At 47.6% G+C, this 18166-nt stretch overlaps 1 protein-coding gene across 1 annotated transcript in view; it reads right to left on the reverse strand.

The window, feature by feature from the left end:
* CLYBL (citramalyl-CoA lyase) overlaps positions 1-17705 on the reverse strand; it is a 623747-nt gene extending 606042 nt beyond the window's left edge. Inside the window, exon 1 of the mRNA XM_033949754.1 lies at positions 17289-17705. Within this exon, the coding sequence (XP_033805645.1) occupies positions 17289-17332 (44 nt within the window). The 5' untranslated portion in view covers positions 17333-17705. The remainder of the gene's footprint in view (positions 1-17288) is intronic.
* Positions 17706-18166: the final 461 nt, after the last annotated feature.

Below are 18166 nucleotides of genomic sequence, written 5' to 3' on the forward strand. Positions count from 1 at the left end.
TTGTCAGTACATCAACCAGTTCACTTGTGCATCCTGTAGGTCATTTTAAATGTGGTCACTGTAGCATTTGTTGTTACACTTTAGAAACCACATACTGTATATCAAACATCCCACTTTACCTAAGATGCATACTTTTCAGCAGTATACTGATTGCGATACTCAGGGGGTAGTCTATATGATTATGTGCCCTTGCAGCATGCTCTACATTGGGCACACCACTAGGAGAATCAAAACTCGTATTACTGAACACTTGAGCAAAATCAGGAGGGGTGATATGGGGGCCCCCCTGGTACAACACTGGCATGTCACCCCACATCAATTGCAAGATCTTCGCTTTGTTGTTTTGGAAGTGGCTCACCTGGATAGGGGAGGCAATGTACAAGCTTGGTTGTGGAAACAAGAACAAAGGTGGATATTTCACTGGCAAACTGTGTCTCCCAAAGGGTTAAACAAAGAAGTAGAGTGGTGGGCGTTTCTTCATTAGGTGATTGACACATCGTCATTATACAAATACAGGGAGCTCAGCTGAGTTCCCACGTCACAGGAAATGTAAAAGAAGTTCCTTTGTACCAGGTACCCTGCTGTCAGCGTCATGAGAGTTGTTTAGTAGCTGTAAAATAGTTTCACTATGAATGTTTGTTACAAACCAGCATCATTTTCTGTTTTTGTTACTTTGTTTAGATAAAGAAGCACCTTTAAACTAAGCAGTAGTTCACTAGCAGTGCAGTAGGTTCTCTGAGGCAGCCAGGATTGGCGAAACGCGTCAGAACCTCGCCGGGTCAACGCTATCTGAACCATTAAGATAAGTTCTGATTTGAACTCATGTAGTTGAACTTATATAATAGTTGGAACATTTTCACTTTATTGGACATTTAAAGCAAGAGTGTTTTTCAATAAGCACTTTCTATTACCTTTTCACTCAAAATGGTGCAATGATTGATTCTATAAAAAACGCATTTTAGGGGTTTGCACCCCAATTTGAAGTTTTTTACTCCATCTTGGATTCTGAGCGCCACTCTCGTTTAAAAAGGTATTTAAAGTAGCTTGTTCCTTTACTAGTTTTTTGCCAGTGTCTAGGGAGGGACAGAAGAGCCTGCAGGCAACACCAAGGTCCCAAAAGCAGCATCAGAGCAAGCAGTCACATGCATCCGGTAAAACCGGGTAAAGGTATGAAGAGGACCAAGTAGCCGCCTGCAAATTTCATCTAGATGAATCGCGCGAGACTCTGCCCACGAAGCAGCAACACTTCTAGTCGAGTAGGCTTTAAGGGAAACTGGCAGTTGCTTGCTGTGGGTGATATAAGACACGAAAATGGTCATATGAATCCCTCAAGCAATCGAGATCTTAGACGCCGGCCAACCATGTCAAGGCAGAATAGTGAGGACAAAGAGATGATCAGACAGCCGAAAATCATTAATCCTCTCCAAATAGTGAAGCAAGATTCTCTTGATGTCCAGCTTGCGCAAGATCTGATCCCTCCACTCGGAGCCTGTGGAATAAAATGCAGGCAAACGAAACTCCTGGTTGACATGGAAGGCGGAAACCACCTTCAGTAGAAAGGAAGGAACAGTACGGAGAACAATTCCTGCATCTGTGATTTGGAGAAAGGATTCCCTGCACAAAAGAGTTGAAGCTCCATAATATACTGTACCAAGACAATGGTGACCAGAAAGACAGTCTTGATCGTCAGATCTAAAAGAGTACCTTTAATGGCTCGAATGGGGCTTCTACAAGACCCTGTAGAACAGCGGTCTCAAACTCACAGCCCGCAAGGTACTATTTTGAGGCTCTCAGTATGTTTTATCATAATCACAAAAATAAAATAAAAGTTTCTTGATCATATGTCTCTAGCTATAAATTACAATATTATTATTAAGACTTAGCCAAAAGGAAAGATTTATAAACTATAACGAGTTTTAACCCATGCAAAATTGTCATTTCTTTAATAAGGCATTAACTATTTTTTTTTCTGAGGCCCTCCAAGTACTTACAAATCCAAAATATGGCCCTGCAAAGGGTTTGAATTTGAGACCAATGCTGTAGAACGATGTTAAGATTCCACGAAGGGAGGCCACAAATGAAGTGCCCCCTCATTTGGATGAACAGTAAGTGAACTAAAACCCCTGCGTGCCCTGAAATATGAAAGGTCAGCTACCTGAACTTTTAGGGAGGCCACCGCTAAACTCTTATCTAAACCCACCTGAAGAAAGGCCAGGACCACTGAAATGGAAGCCCGCTTAGGCTCCACCCGATCCTTAGCACACCACTGTTGGAATGCCTTCCAGGTTTTGGCATAAGAAGCTATAGTTGAGGGTTTCTTGGACTTCAAAAGAATATCCATGCCTCATCAAGACTGAGCACTCAAGAGCCATGCCATAAAACCAAAGCGCTGTGGGTTCTCCATGGGCACTGGACCCTGACTGAGAAGAGGGAGTTTGAGCTTCCTGTCCCGCTGAAGACAAACAAGATCTGCATACCACGGGCAATGAGGCCAGTCCGGAGCAATCAGAATCATGAAGTCGGGATGCATTGCTATCTGGCGGATAACCCAACCAACCAGAGACCACAGAGGGAGCAAACAAAGGAGTTCTTGAGCCTACCAAGGCGTCCAGCCCTAAGCTTCTGCACTCTGTTCTTCGACTGAAGAAGCACCTTACTGAGTTTTCTGCTGAAGCCATCAAGTCCATCTGAGGCTGACCTGAGCACTGTACGATCAAACGGAATGCTTTCTGCGAGAGGGACCATTCTTCCGGGTCCAAAGCTTGTCGACTGAGGAAGTCCAGCCACATGCGCTGCCAAGAGAAATAAAAGATATAACTCTGCCCAGCGAAACAGCATGCACGCTTCCTGGCCCAAGGGAGCGCTTCTTGTGCCCCCTTGATAATTTACATATGCCACTACTGTGGTGTTGTCAGAGAACACACACTCCAGAGAGGGCTGGAGAGTAAGCAACGCCACACAAATCACCCAAAGCTCCAGACGACTGACCGACCAACGCTTCTGACAAGGAGTCCACTGCCCCTGAATGGAGTGGTCCCTGCAGTGAGCACCCCAACCCAACAGGCTGGCTGGCATCCATCATAAGAGTTATCCACTCTGAGATCCGAAGAAGCTTGCCCTGGCGGAGAGGCTCCTCCTGAAGCCACCAGTGCAGACTGCTGCACGCTGTTTCCATCCAGGGGAGCTGCATATGAAGGGGATGACATTGCGGAGACCACCCTTTTCCAGGGGACTGCCTCCAAGGAAGCTGCCATGGACTCCAGCACCTGCAGATAATGCCAGGCCGTGTGGGCTGGAAGGTCCAGATCCCTGATCTGCTGCTGAAGTTTCTGTCTGCGTGGCTCGGGAAGAAACACAACCCTACATGGTGTCAAAGAGAAGGCCCAGATAATCCATGATCAATGACGGCATCAACTGGCTCTTCTTGAATTTGACAATCCAACCCAAGCCCTGCAACAGATATCACAGTCTCCACCACACGTTCACACTCCTGTCAAGACGGAGCTCGGATCAACCAGTCATTCAAGTAAGGATGTACCTGGACACCCTGCCTGCATAAAAAAGTCGCTACAACTACCATCACTTTGGTGGAAATGTGGGGAGCTGTTGCGAGCCCAAAGGAAAGAACCGTAAACTGGAAATGCTGCAACAGAACATGGAAACGTAGAAACCTGCGATGCTCTGAAAAATATTGGAATATGGAGGTAAGCTTCCGTGAGATCTAAAGACACTATAAACTCCCCAGGAGAGACAGCAGCAATGACTGGGCACAGTTCCCATTCAGACATGAGGAATCCACAGGAAGCAATTGACCGACTTGAGATCCAAAATGGGCCTCCAGTCCTCTGAGCTTTTCTTTGCACGATGAAGTATAAGGAATATCTGCCGAAACCTGATTCGTGTTTTGGAACGGGTTCTATGGCTCAGATATCCAAGAGAGGCTGCAGGGTAGCACGGACCTTTAATTCCTTCTCCAGCCAACCTGCTGGCGAGTCCAGAAACAAATCCGGAGGCAGACAAAAGAAATCTATCTATCTTGTGCCCCTTCTGAATGATGTCCAGCACCCACTGATCTGAGGATATGCGAGTCCACTTCTGGTAAAAACTAAGAAAGTCGACCCCCAATATCAGGAAGTCCTGCCTGACTTCTAGTATCATTGGGGAAAACAGTAGCTGCCCAGGATCCGGATGCCTGAGGATATCTAGAATTCGAATTGTAACTGGAATGGTATCCCTGGGAGGACGAGCCCAAGGATCCCTGACAAAATCGATGGGAGGGACGAAAAAGCACAGTTACTTACCGTAACAGGTGTTATCCAGGGACAGCAGGCAGCTATTCTCACTAATGGGTGACGTGATCCAACGGAGCCCCGATGCGGACACCTCACAAGCAGACTTGTTTGAAGAAACTCGAAGTTTCGAGTCGCCCGCACCGCGCATGCGCGAGTGCCTTCCCGCCCAGCACAGGGCGCATCACCTCAGTTCAGATAGCTAGCAGAGAAGCTAACCCGGGGAGGAGGGTGGGACGTGAGAATAGCTGCCTGCTGTCCCTGGATAACACCTATTACAGTAAGTAACTGTGCTTTATCCTAGGACATGCAGGCAGGTATTCTCACTAATGGGTGACCTCCAAGCTAACCAAAGCGGAATGGTGGGAGAGTTGGCAACTTAGGAGAATAAATTTTGCAACACTGTTTGGCCAAACTGTCCATCCCGTCTGGAGAAAGTATCCAGACAATAATGAGAAGTGAAGGTATGAACCGAGGACCAAGTGGCAGCCTTACAAATTTCCTCAATAGGTATAGATCTGAGAAAAGCCACAGAAGCTGCCATTGCTCTGACCTTATGGGCTGTGACTTTACTGAGAAGAGGAAATCCAACCTGGGCATAGCAGAATGAGATACAAGCCGCCATCCAATTGGAGATGGTACGCTTAGAGATAGGACGTCCCAACTTGTTCGGATCAAAGGAGACAAAAAGTTGAGGAGCATTTCTGTGCTGTTTGGTGCGTTCCAAGTAGAATGCCAAAGCACGTTTACAGTCCAGTGTATGAAGAGCTGATTCTCCAGGATGAGAATGAGGCTTTGGAAAAAAACACTGGAAGTACAATAAATTGGTTGAGATGAAACTTCGAGACCACTTTAGGAAGGAATTTTGGATGAGTGTGAAGAACCACCTTGTCATGATGGAACACTGTAAAAGGTGGATCCGCAACAAACGCTTGAAGCTCAGTGACTTGCCGAGCAGAAGTGAGGCCAATACCACTTTCCAAGTGAGAAACTTCAGATGAGCCTTGTCCATTGGCTCAAATGGAGGTTTCATCAGCTGAGCAAAAACAATATTCAGGTCCCAAACCACCGGAGGCGGTTTGAGAGGAGGATTGACATTGAAAAGTCCTTTCATGAATCTGGCAACCACAGGATGAGCAGAGACAGGTTTCCCATCAATAGGCTGATGAAAAGCAGCAATTGCACTAAGATGGACTCGGATCGACATAGACTTGAGACCAGACTGTGAAAGGTGCAACAGATAGTCCAAAATAAAAGATAAGGAGGAAAGTTGAGGCTCCTTATGATGAGAAAAACACCAAGTAGAGAATCTAGTCCATTTTTGGTGATAGCATTGTCTAGTTGTAGGCTTCCGTGAAGCTTCCAAAACATCCCTCACAGATTGAGAAAACTGTAGAGGAGCTATGTTGAGAGGAACCAAGCTCAGGTGTAGAGACTGCAGGTTGGGATGAAGCAAAGATCCCTGATGCTGCGTAAGCAGAGAGGGAAAAACTGGTAGAAAGTAGAAGGGAGTACCAGGGTTGTCTGGGCCACCGAGGAGCAACCAGAATCATAGTGGTGTGGTCGGACTTCAGCTTGACCAGCATCTTTTGAATGAGAGGAAATTGAGGAAACGCATATAGAAAGAGATTCGTCCAGTCCAGAAGAAAAGCATCTGCCTCGAGGCGATGAGGAGTGTAGATCCTGGAGCAGAACTGAGGCAGCTTGAAGTTCTGGGGGGCTGCAAAGAGATCTATCTGAGGCGTTCCCTACTGAGAGAAGATGTGATGAAGGGTTGTGGAATGGAGAGTCCATTTGTGAGGCTGTAGAAGACGACTCAAGTTGTCTGCTAAGGCATTGTCCGCCCCCTGAATGTAGACAGCTTTGAGGAAGATGTTGTGGCGAATCGCCCAATCCCAAACTTTCAGAGCTTCCTGACAAGAGGGAGGCAGATCCCGTGCCTCCCTGTTTGTTGACATAATACATTGCGACTTAATTGTCCATGCGAATGAGGACTACACGGTCGTGAAGCAGATGCTGAAAAGCATTGAGAGCATTGAAAATCGCCCTGAGTTCCAGGAGATTGATGTGACACTGACGATCCGTACTGGTCCAATAGCCTTGAGTACGGAGACCATCTAGATGAGCCCCCCAAGCGTAAGTTGAAGAATCGGTCGTGAGAACCTTCTGATGGCGGGGCGTGTGAAAAAGTAAGCCTCTGGATATTGGAAGAGAGCATCCACCAGCGAAGAGACTGTGTCAGAGCAGGAGTGACCTGGATGTGTCGAGTCAGAGGGTCGGAAACCTGCGTCCATTGACATGCCAGGGTCCACTGAGGTATTCTGAGGTGAAGTCTGGCAAAAGGAGTCACGTGTACTGTAGAAGCCATGTGACCCAAAAGAACCATCATGTGTCTCGCTGAGATGGACGGGTGAGAGGAGACCGAATGACAAAGAAGAAGAGCTTCCAGACGTTGTTGAGGAAGGAACTCTCTGAGTTGGACAGTATCCAGAACAGCTCTAATGAATGGAAGAGTCTGAGAAGGTTGGAGATGGGATTTCGGGAAGTTGATTTCGAATTCAAGACTCTGCAGGAACCAGATAGTCCGCTGGGTCGCTAGGACAACTCCTTGAGACGTGGAATCCTTGATGAGCCAGTCGTCCAGGTATGGAAACACCTGCAGACCATGGTTCCTGAGCGCAGCGGCCACCACCACCAGACACTTGGTGAAGACTCTGGGCGACGAGGCCAGGCCGAAAGGGAGCACTCGGTATTGAAAATGAAGATTTCCCACCTGAAATCTGAGGAATGTACGGGAGGCTGGCTGGATGGATGGGAATGTGTGTGTAGGCCTCCTTGAGATCCAGCGAGCATAACCAGTCGTTCTGCTCGAGGAGGGGATACAGGGATGCTAGGGTCAACATGTGAAACTTTTCTCTGACCAGAAATTTGTTTAGCACCCTGAGATCCAAAATAGAACGCAAATCACCTGTCTTCTTTGGAACAAGGAAGTACCGGGAGTAAAAACCCTTGTTCTGTTGAGCCAAAGGAACTGGCTCGATAGTTCGGTGCCGAAGAAAAGCTTGAGCTTCCTGAAGAAGAAGGGCGGTCTGGGTCGAGTTGGAAGGATACTCTCTTGGAGGATGTTCCGGAGGAACTTGTTGGAACTGAAGAGAGTATCCCTCCCTGACAATGGAAAGGACCCAGAAGTCGGTGGTAATAGTCGTCCATCGGTGATAAAAATGATGGAAATGACCTCCGATAGGGGGAAAAAACGGAAAAAGGCAGAACGACTGAGGTTATGCTTTGGATGAGACAGTCAAAAAGGCTGAGGAGCCTTGGGGACAGCAGGTGTCTGAGGCTTCTGCTGCTTCTAAGGATGTTGCCTCTTGACAGGCTGACGGATAGCAGGAGCCTGTTTTGGTGGAAAACGCCGCTGGTAAATCAGAGGAGGGCGTGAAAGGCGAGGAGCAGCTGGCTTCGGCTTAGGATGAAGAATGGATTGAAAAGACTTCTCATGGTCTGAAAGCTTCTTGGTGGCTGCCTCAATGGACTCAAAGAGGTCATTGCCAACACAGGGGACATTAGCCAGCCGGTCCTGTAGGTTAGGGTCCATGTCGATGGTACGGAGCCACGCCAGACGCCGCATGGCCACCGAGCAAGCAGTAGCTCGAGCAGACAGCTCAAAAGCATCATAGGAGGACTGAAGAAGCTGCAGCCGAAGTTGAGACAAGGATGCAAGAACTTCTTGGTACTCAAATTGCGCACGAGAATCCAAATAAGGCATGAACTTCTGAAGGATGGAAAGAAAAAACTCAAAATAGGTGATGAAATGAAAATTATAATTGAGGACTCTGGAGGTCATCATAGAGTTTTGGAAGATGCGACGACCAAATCTGTCCATCGTCTTGCCCTCCCTGCCCGGAGGAACAGTGGCGTAGACCTGAGAAGGGTGAGATCTCTTCAAAGAAGATTCAACCAGAAGGGATTGGTGAGATAATTAAGCAATGTCAAACCCCTTGTGATGAACAATTCTGTATCTGGAATCCAATTTGCCTGGAAATGCCGGAATGGAATAAGGAGTTTCCAGACAGCGGACAAAGATTTGATCCAAAAGCTTGTGAAGAGGAAGCTTGAGGGATTCAGCAGGAGGTTGAGAGAGATGTATGGTCTCGAGATACTCCTTGGAAAATTTAGATCCAGTGTCCAGTTGAATATCCAAATCAGCAGCCATCTGACGTAGGAAAGATGAAAAAGATCTGCTAAAGCCTGGCCTCAAGAGAGACTCGAGGATGTCGAGGCAGCATGCTCCACTGAAGAAGGAGACCTGGATGGAGAAAAAGAACACCAGGTCTTCGAGATCCGGAAGCGGAAGGGTCGAAGCAGATGGTGGGGAATATTGAAGAAAAGGCAGCTTCCGATGAGGCGAGGCATGCCTGGATGAATGCTTTGAAGAATGCCTCGATCGATGATGCGAGCTATGCCTCGAAGCAGGCCTCGATAACCGAGGCGAGCGGGTCCCCACCAAAGCCCCCAGAGAATGGATAGGGCTGGAGGCTGTGGAACAAAGCAAAGTAGGCTGAGTGGAAGAACCTCGAGGCACTCACAAAGACTCTGTTCCTTGCATCGCGTGTACGGGTTCCAATGAAGGCATGGGCAAAGACTCGGTGTCAGGTCAAAAGCACGCTGGAACAAAGGTGCGCGCGCCGAAGAAAATTACTGTTTTTAGGGGCTCCGAAGGGGGCACGTGGGGGGGAACCCCCCACTTTACTTAATACAGATCGCGCCGCGTTGTGGGGGGGTTTGGGGGGTTGTAACCCCCCACATTTTACAGAAAACTTCACTTTTTCCCTGTTTTTCGGGAAAAGTTAAGTTTCCAGTAAAATGTGGGGGGTTACAACCCCCCAAACCCCCCACAACGCCGCCACGATCTGTATAAAATAAAGTGGGGGGCTCCCCAACAAAAACCTCCGTCGGAGCCCCTAAAAACAGTAATTTTCTTCGGCGCACGCCTCCGTCTTGCGCTCAGTTGTCGGCGCACGCCTTTGTCTTCCGCGATTATGTCTATGAACCAAAGACTCTGCTCCTTGCGATGCATGCCGAGATGCCAGACCAGACACTCGCAGAGACTGCTCCCTGTAGAGAGTGTGCGTACGACTGAGGCACAGGAGGCGGCTTGACCTCGCGGGAGACCTCCGCATGCCCAGGCTGGATTTGCATGGTAGTAAAGAGCTGGATGAATTGCTTCTCTAACAAGGTCTGGAACGAAGCTGGCAAGGATGGATCCGCGTCTCCAACGGGACCACCTGCACAGGCTTCGATCTCCCTCGAGGCAGTGTGAGAGTGCTTGAACTTAGAAGCCTTGGGCACTTTAAGCACCACCGGGGGAATGGGTTGCTGTGCTACCTGACCTGAAGAGATAGAGGAAGGCACCGCAGCAGGCGTCGAAGACATAGCCGGTACAAACGAAGCAGGTTTGATGAGGCTTGGAGCAGAAGACGTGGAAGCCTGGGGAGCCTCGGGCGATGTCGAGGACGAAGCACCCTTCGAGGACGAAAGATCCATCGAGGACTCCATGCTGAAAAGCTGCTCACACAGGATGCAACGACGCTTGAAGGCCCGGGACTTAAGTGTTGAGCAAGGCTGGCACGATTTCGGTAGATGTTGAGGCCCGAGACACCGAAGACAGCGTCGATGAGGGTCCGTCAAGGAAATCGCGCGTTGGCACTTGGAACACTTTTTAAAACCGGTTGCAAGCTGGGACATAGGCCGAAAAAGCTCTGCCACAAGATCGAAGCCGTGGGGCTGCGGCCACGTGGCCTGCCCGGTCGAACAGACGGAAGAAATTTTTTTTTTTAAAATAAGAAAACACAATGAAAATCAGCAATTCTGAGAAAAAGAACCCAAAACCGCACACTAAAGAAAGCACAAGTGAAAACCACTTCATGCAGAGAGTCGAAGACGGACTTCTCGGCTCCGCAGAAAAGTAAGAACTGAGGAGACGTGCCCTGTGCTGGGCGGGAAGGCACTCGTGCATGCGCGGTGTGGGCGACTCGAAACTTCGAGTTTCTTCAAGCAAGTCTGCTTGTGAGGCGGCCACATCAGGGCTCCGTTGCATCACGTCACCCATTAGTGAGAATATCTGCCTGCTTGTCCTGGGATAATTACTACAATCCCCTCCCAAAGTCTGGTGAAACTTTTTCACAGGGAGAGACTTAGGGCAGCGATCAGCAACACTGGCCATGTCATCAAGACCTTTGCCAAAAAGAAGTTGACCCTTGAAAGGAAGTCTACTTAAAGTGGTCTTGGAGGCTGTGTCCCCAGCCCAATGATGAATCCAAAGAGTCTGGTGCGCAGACACCGCATAAGCTGAGACCTTATTAAGAACTCAAATGAGATCATAAGGGGTGTCCGCTACATAATCCACACCATCCATCAAAAGCTGGGGACATATGGCACACACTGCGCAATCTTGTATGACAGACACGCGCCGCAAAGGAGGCTGCAGCCGCCGCCTTGATACCTGAAGAAGCCACTTCAAAAAGCTTTTTTAATATTACATCCACTCTGCGATCCTGGGAATCCTTTAGCACTACTCCCCCATCACTAGGGAGGGCCGTGCATCGGATAACCTGCGCTACAGTGGAATCCACCTTAGGTTGCTCAAAAAATTACTGAAACTCAGAACCAAGGGATAAAAGCTTAGTCATAGCTTTACAGAGCTGGAAAGAGCTTTCTGGGGTATCCCATTGTTCTGTAACCAGACCAAGAAGCTGAGGATGGGATGGAAAAAAGGAGAATAGCACATTAGAACGGTCCATGACTGAACACTGAGACATGGAAGGTGGAGATTCCAATGAGCTCTTTCAGAGTCTCAGCAATAAAATGGTGGACAGAGCCACGCTTAATAAGTCTGCGGACGGAGGGAGACTCACCCAAATCCGGACTCTCAGAGTGGTCATGTTGACTAGTCCCAGCAAGAGTATCATCTGGATCCAAAATAGAAACAGTATAAGGAAACACAAGAGGCATAGTATCCGTATGGCAACCAATGCAATTGAGCTTTGCCGTATCTGGACAAGAGAGCTCCTGAAAAGGGAGCTCTTCCACTGGTGGAGAAGAATCAGACGTGCCCGCAGGCTGCGTCAAACAAACTGGGTCTGAAGAATATGTTTTCCAGAGGAGCCAAATAAAATCTGGTGAAAATTCACACCCCTTGTCCATTGGAGGGCCTTGTTGAGGTACCCGCACCACGCCAAAAGAGTCCCCAGACTCCAGAACAGCCTCTGGGTGGGATTTTTTCCTGAAATCACAGACTCAGGCCTGTTACCCAGCTCTGCAGGACCCGAAAAGCGAAGCCTGAAGCTCCCACCCCTTCCCCCTCTCCCAGCATGCTGTGACACTTGGTGCATGGTCACTGATCCTGCACCAATTTGGCACAATCAGTGCACACATTCAACAGGTTAGGGGCTGGGGAGTCCATCCCAAATGATTTTTAATGAAATCGAGGAGTTTTGAGGAAGAAATAAAACTGAAAAAAAGATTGATTAAAAGCCAAGATACCATACCGATTCTTGTATCCCGCAAATGTTGACTAGGAATCATTGCGGCTTACATATTAGAAATGATACAGTGGTATAGACTTCATATACATGAGAACTGGTCAGTGCAGTGAAGTGAATAGATGCATTTTCAGTGCTTTCCTGAATTGGAAGTATATGGTAAGTCGTCGTAAATGAATGTGCAAAAGCGGAAAAAATAAACAAATTCCAAAATTAAAAAATTGCGATTTGGGGTTTGGAGAGGTGGGAGATCTGAACCCTACCCTCATAAATTAGTCTGAAAAAGTTTCACAGACCACTGCCAAAGTTCCCATAGGAAATAATGGAGGTGCAGCCAAATGGAGGAAAAGGATTTTCTGCCTCATAACAGTTCCAAAATGACCAGACTTGAAGATCTTTGGACTGCCAGTCCACCGCACACCGTGTAATCTCCGCCCCCACAGATCCTCTCCATGCACCTGATTCGGGGACGGAAAATGCAGCCTGCACCCTTAAAACCGGATTTTTACTTAGGATGCATACAGCCTGCTTTTAAAACCTTGACAATGTCAGAGGGCAGGGGAATGGACCCCAAGTTCAGGAAGGGTGGCACATAGCAGGCTTGCTCCACATATCCACAAAAGTTTCTCAGTGAAGCAGCAGTCCGGCTCTGTGGAACTGCGTCCTCTCCTCTGACAGAGGACTACCGCAAAGAGGTTTCAAGGCACTCAGGCCACAAAAAAAGATGAACTTTAAGAAAGAAAAAAAAAAAGAAAAAGACGCAGAACAGAAGACTTCTGCACAGATTGCTTGAAGAAATTGAAAATGCAGACTCTGTATCACCCAGCTTGTCTTCATCCAATATCTTGTTGGCCCTTTGGCAGCATTATAGTCAAATCTATGCTATTTAAATGTTCTGATGTGTGCTTATAAGGGAAAGCAGGAGAAAGTCGGAAGGCAGGCGAACAGGAGACAGAATCGGGAGCTGAGAGAGAAGAGTATGAGGGGAACAGAGAAGCAGGACAAGCAAGAGTGAGGGGCTGCAGTGAGAGATAGCTCTGCCCACCCCTCTGACGTCAGCCAGGCACTAATCTGGTGCTTCCCCTTAAAAAGGGAGGAGCCAACAGCAAGTTAACATAGGAGCCCAGTGAGCAGGGCAGGCAAGAGAAAGATGGGAGGCAGGAGAAAGAATCGGGGGCTGAGAGAGGACAGTAAGAAGGGAACAGAGGAGTAGGGCAGGCAATAGTGAAGGGCAGTGGCGAGAGATAGCTCTGCCCACCCCTCTGACATCAGCCAGGCACTGATCCGGTGCTCCCCCCTTGAAAGGGGAGGTGCCAATGGCGCTCACCCATTCGGCAAGAGGTATGCAGACAGATTGACAGGCTTAAGAACGACAAATCCCCTGGACTGGATGGCATCCATCCAAGGGCAAGGAACTGAAAGAGGTTATAGCTGAACTGCTTCAACTAATAACCAATCTGTCAATCAAATCGAGAAGGATTCCGGAAGACTGGAAAGTGGCAAATGTTACCCTGATCTTCAAGAAAGGTTTGAGGGAAGATCCGGGAAACTACAGGCCGGTGAGCCTGACCTCGGTACTGGGAAAGATGGTAGAGGCACTGATAAAGGACTGCATCGTTGACCACCTTGACAGACACAATCTGATGAGGACCAGCCAGAATGGCTTCAGCAAAGGAAGATCTTGCTTGACAAACTTGCTGCATTTCTTCGAGAGAGTTAACAGGCAGATAGACAAAAGTGACCCAGTCGACATTGTATATCTGGATTTTCAGAAGGTGTTTGACAAGGTCCCACATGAAGGACTACTTTGAAAAATTGCGAGACATGGGATTGAGGGTGAAATACTCACGTGGATCAAAAACTGGTTGCCGGATAGAAAACAGAGAGTGGGGGGTAAATGGACAATACTCGGACTGGAAAAGCATCACCAGTGGTTCCGTGCTTGGACCTGTGCTCTTCAACATATTTATACTGGAAACTGGGACGACGACTGAGGTGATTAAATTTGTGGACAATACGAAGTTATTCAGAGTAGTGAAGACGCAGGAGGATTGCGAACACCTGCAACATGACATAAACACGCTCCAGAAATGTGCCGCAACATGGCAAATGAAGTTTAACGTGGATAAGTGTAAGGTGATGCATGTTGGTAACAAAAATCTTGTACATGAACACAGGATGTCTGGTGCAATACTTGAAGAGACCCCCCCAGAAAAGAGACTTGGGAGTACTGGTCAACAAGTCGATGAAGCCGTCCGCGTAATGCGCGGCAGTGGCAAAAAGGGCAAACAGAATGCTTGGAATAATTAAGGAGATCACAAACAGATCGAAAGTTATCATGCCGCTGTACTAGGCCATGGTGCAACCCCACCTGGAATACTGCACCCAGCACTGGTCGCCGTACTTGAAGGACATGGTACTACTCGAAAGGGTCCAGAGAAGAGCAACTAAAATGGTTAAGGAGCTGGAGGACTTATCGTACAGCGAGAGATTAGCGAAACTGGGCCTCTTCTCCCTTGAAAAGAGGAGAATGAGAGGGGACATGACAGAAACATTCAAGATAATGAAGGGAATAGACTTAGTAGATAAAGACAGGTTGTTTACCCTCTCCAAGGTAGGGAGAACGAGAGGGCACTCTCTAAAGTTAAAAGGGGATAGGTTCCGTACAAACGTAAGGAAGCTCTTTTTCACCTAGAGAGTGGTGGAAAACTGGAACGCTCTTCCGGAGGCTGTCGTAGGGGAAAACACCCTTCAGGGATTCAAGACAAAGTTAGACAAGTTCCTACTAGACCAGAATGTACGTAGGTAAGGCTAAACTCTGTTAGGGCTTAGGTCCTTGACCTAGAGACCGCCGCGGAGTGGACTGCTGGGCACAATGGACCACTGGTCTGACCCAGCAGCAGCAATTCTTATGTTCGTGTAAGTATTATACTGAACATCCTCCTGTGCGGATCACTGCTAGGTTTGCCGGTCCCAACCCCTATGATGTAGACTTCCTATTTTGAACCTAGGGGCAACATGTGCAGGATCATAGTCCCATGTCAGTGGCAATAACAAGAGAATAAGTGTAAGGCAGGGAGAGACAGATGCTGGAGGGAGAGAGAGAGAGAAAAGACACACAGAGAGATGCTGGAAGGAGGGAAAGAGGGGAGAGACACAGATGATGAATAGAGAGAGGTCTGTATTTAAAGAAAAATGATTTGTGTTGAAGAGTCTAGATTCTTGGGTGGTCTGGATTTCCAGCATCCAGATTTTTGGACTTGTACTATAACACATTTCAAACAAATTGGAGGTTAAGATTTCACTCAAACCACAATTAAGCTCTTGAATTCACTGCTGTAAGCAATTGGGGTATACTGGGTTGAAAAAAAAAAGGTATCATAAATAAACCTTGATGAAGGCGGTAAACTCAGAGAAAGCTATTGTTTATATCTGGAGGCAAGCAGCAAGGAATGTGAGATCCCATTGTGACCAGACTAGGGGCTAGATACACTAAAGTCCCCGATTATCTAACAATTGCTGCTAAACCAGTTTGACTGCTGCCACAACCCCTTCGAACCCTCCTCTGCTCCCCTTCCTAAAAAAAAAAAAAAAAAAAAAGACGGGAGGGATGCTCACTCCTTCCTGCCACCGGATGTCCAGCACCCCCAGCCCCAAACCTCCCCAGTAGCTGGAAATTAGGTTGACAGGAGGGATGCACAGTCCTGCCATTCCAAAATAGCGGGCCTTCTCCTTCCTGGTGCATTTTGGGATAGATACAGGGGATACAGAGGGAGAAGCCTAAGGCCTCACAAAGTCTTAGGCCACTCCCCATGTATCCCAGGAAGCATCAGGAAAGGGAAGGCCCGCCATTTTTGAGTGGCAATTCTGAGGAGCGTGAGGAACTGGGCATCCCTCCTGCTGTCAACCTAATTTCCTGGTAAATGGGAGGTTCGGGGGCATCCAGTGGCAGGAGAGAGTAGGTATCCCTCCTGCTGATTTTTTTTCCTTTTTAGGATGGGGAGCTGGGGAGGGGTCAGTTTGGAGAGGGGTTTGAAGCAGTAGGAGGGAGAGGGCATCTCTCCTGCTGATCTGACTGGCGGGGAGGGAGGGTTCACGGTGGCAAGAGGAAGTGGGTATCCCTCCTGCCTTTATTCAGGGGGGGAGGGCGCTGCTTTTTTATGGGGCAGATATTGTGTAACATACCACAATATCTGTGCCATTAAAAAAAAATAAAAAGCCCCATCAGCTGAATGGCAGGAGGCTGCTTTGGAGCTTCCCCTGCTACTCAGCTGGTTGGACTTCCTCAAACCAGCTCTGCGCATGTGTCGAGGTCACTCTCAGTGAGAATGGTCGGATGGGATTACAGCGAACCTCCGTGCAAATCATTTGCATGGAAACTTGTTGGAACATTGATCACTGTTCCACAATCGGCCAAAAAAATCAGCTAAAAGCGACTCAGATGGTCTTAGCGACTGTATTTAGTGCATCTAGCCCTAAACACTGTATGAAATTGTAAATTCTGACCTGATAGACCTTTGATCTGACCCAGCGCAGCAGTTCTTACCTGAATGCAACTCAAAGCTTACAATTTAATTGTTGTAACTGAGATAATGGAGAGTGAGTAATGCGTTCAAAGTCATGAAGGGCATCACTTGGAAGAGCAAGATTTTTTTTATAACAGCTTTTCTAGTTAGAGCTTGCGGCTTCAACCACTAACCTTTTTTTTCTCCTACGAAGATAAATACATTTTATGTATTAGAAATAAGACTAACTTTGTCTTTGTCTCCCTGAACTGCATCATAAGTCGGAATATCTGACAGTGAACACATTGTTATCCCAGTGTTAGAATGAAAAAGGGGGAATGGGTTTCTGAATAATAAACCACCAAGAACAAACAAAATAAATAAATGCACACCATGGAAACACCTGCGGCCACACAATACTTGAAAAGCCACCAAAGCAGTGAGGAGGAGGTCGCACCACAGCTTAAAACTACATAATACGACCTTGTAACTCCTTTCTGTACAGCAGCCTCGCCCTCACCGCTACTTCCGCTCACGACTCCTCTCTAATCAACCATGAACAATCACAATTAGCAGAAAGTCATAAAAGTTTGAGGATATACAAATAAAGCACAATCTTTTACAACTCAGTCGCAGAAAAATTCAGAGAAAAGCAGCGCATCCAATAACCAAAGCCGAGCGTAGTAATACAAAAAGGGAGACGTTCGCGTCAATCAATCACTTCTGACGTCATCAACTGCACAGCTGGTAAAAGCAAACGCTACAGTTGAATATTTTGTTGTGTTTTTTTTTACATTACACAGTTTGCAGTGCATACGCTGTGAATCTTTCACACGTTCACGACTGTAAGACCAGGACCCTCAACACCTTCTGATGAAAGGGGAGGAGTTACAAAATGCGAACCGCAGATTTCGTACTTCCGCCTCAATTAAAACCAGCGAAAATAGACTTACAGGATTGTCTTGCTACCAAACCACAGTCTCTGCAACAACGCCATCTTGCTGTCGGTGCGGTCCGCTTGCTTTCCTCTTTCTATTGGAGCAGAAATTAAGCGCGGAAAGAAAGAGGCGGAGAAATATGTTACTTGGTTGTGTTAGGGATAGCAGATGGCCACGTGCCTGCTTATTAGTTCAGTAACAACTACGCAAATATTAGAGAGGAGGGTATTGTACTGGAAAAACTATAATCAAAAATTTGAGTAACGGAAAACTAATATTAATAAAAGCACTAATTAAAGAAAACTTATGTCCGATACTGCACGTTAAGTTTTCCTTTTATACTGAGTAGGAGAACTTTTCCATAGCGGTGTCAAGGGAGAAGGCTGGGATCCCGCAGTCCCTGCATCTCTCTCCCTTCGCTCTCCTACTTCAACGGTCAGCGGTACCGATTCCTAGAGGCTGTATGCTGCAAAACCTGGCACGAAGACTCTCCTCTGCCACGTCCCGCCCCCTTCCTGTTTTTGTGTGGCGGGAGACCTTTGATCCCTTGGAAACTGGAGAGCTGCAATATGGACCACGGGAGCCGGCAAGAGAGGGGAATTGTGAGTGTGGTGGAAAGAAGCTGCACACAGGTTTAGAGGCTCAAGGGGGGACTTGTATACCACCGTTTTGTTGCTTTCAACGCTGTGGGAACTGGCAGATTAAATGACATGCCCAGGATTACATGGAGAAGCACTGGGATTTGATCTAACAACCCCTGGGGGCAGAGGCAGTAGCTCTACCAGTGAGCTACACCTTGTACAATTCCCCTTTATGATGGGAATAGGTAGGAAGTAGCGTTCAGAACTTCAATTAACAGTATCCCAGGACAAGCAGGGGCATATTCTCACAAT

Source organism: Geotrypetes seraphini, chromosome 6, assembly GCF_902459505.1.
Source record: "Geotrypetes seraphini chromosome 6, aGeoSer1.1, whole genome shotgun sequence".
Taxonomy (NCBI): Eukaryota; Metazoa; Chordata; class Amphibia; order Gymnophiona; family Dermophiidae; genus Geotrypetes; species Geotrypetes seraphini.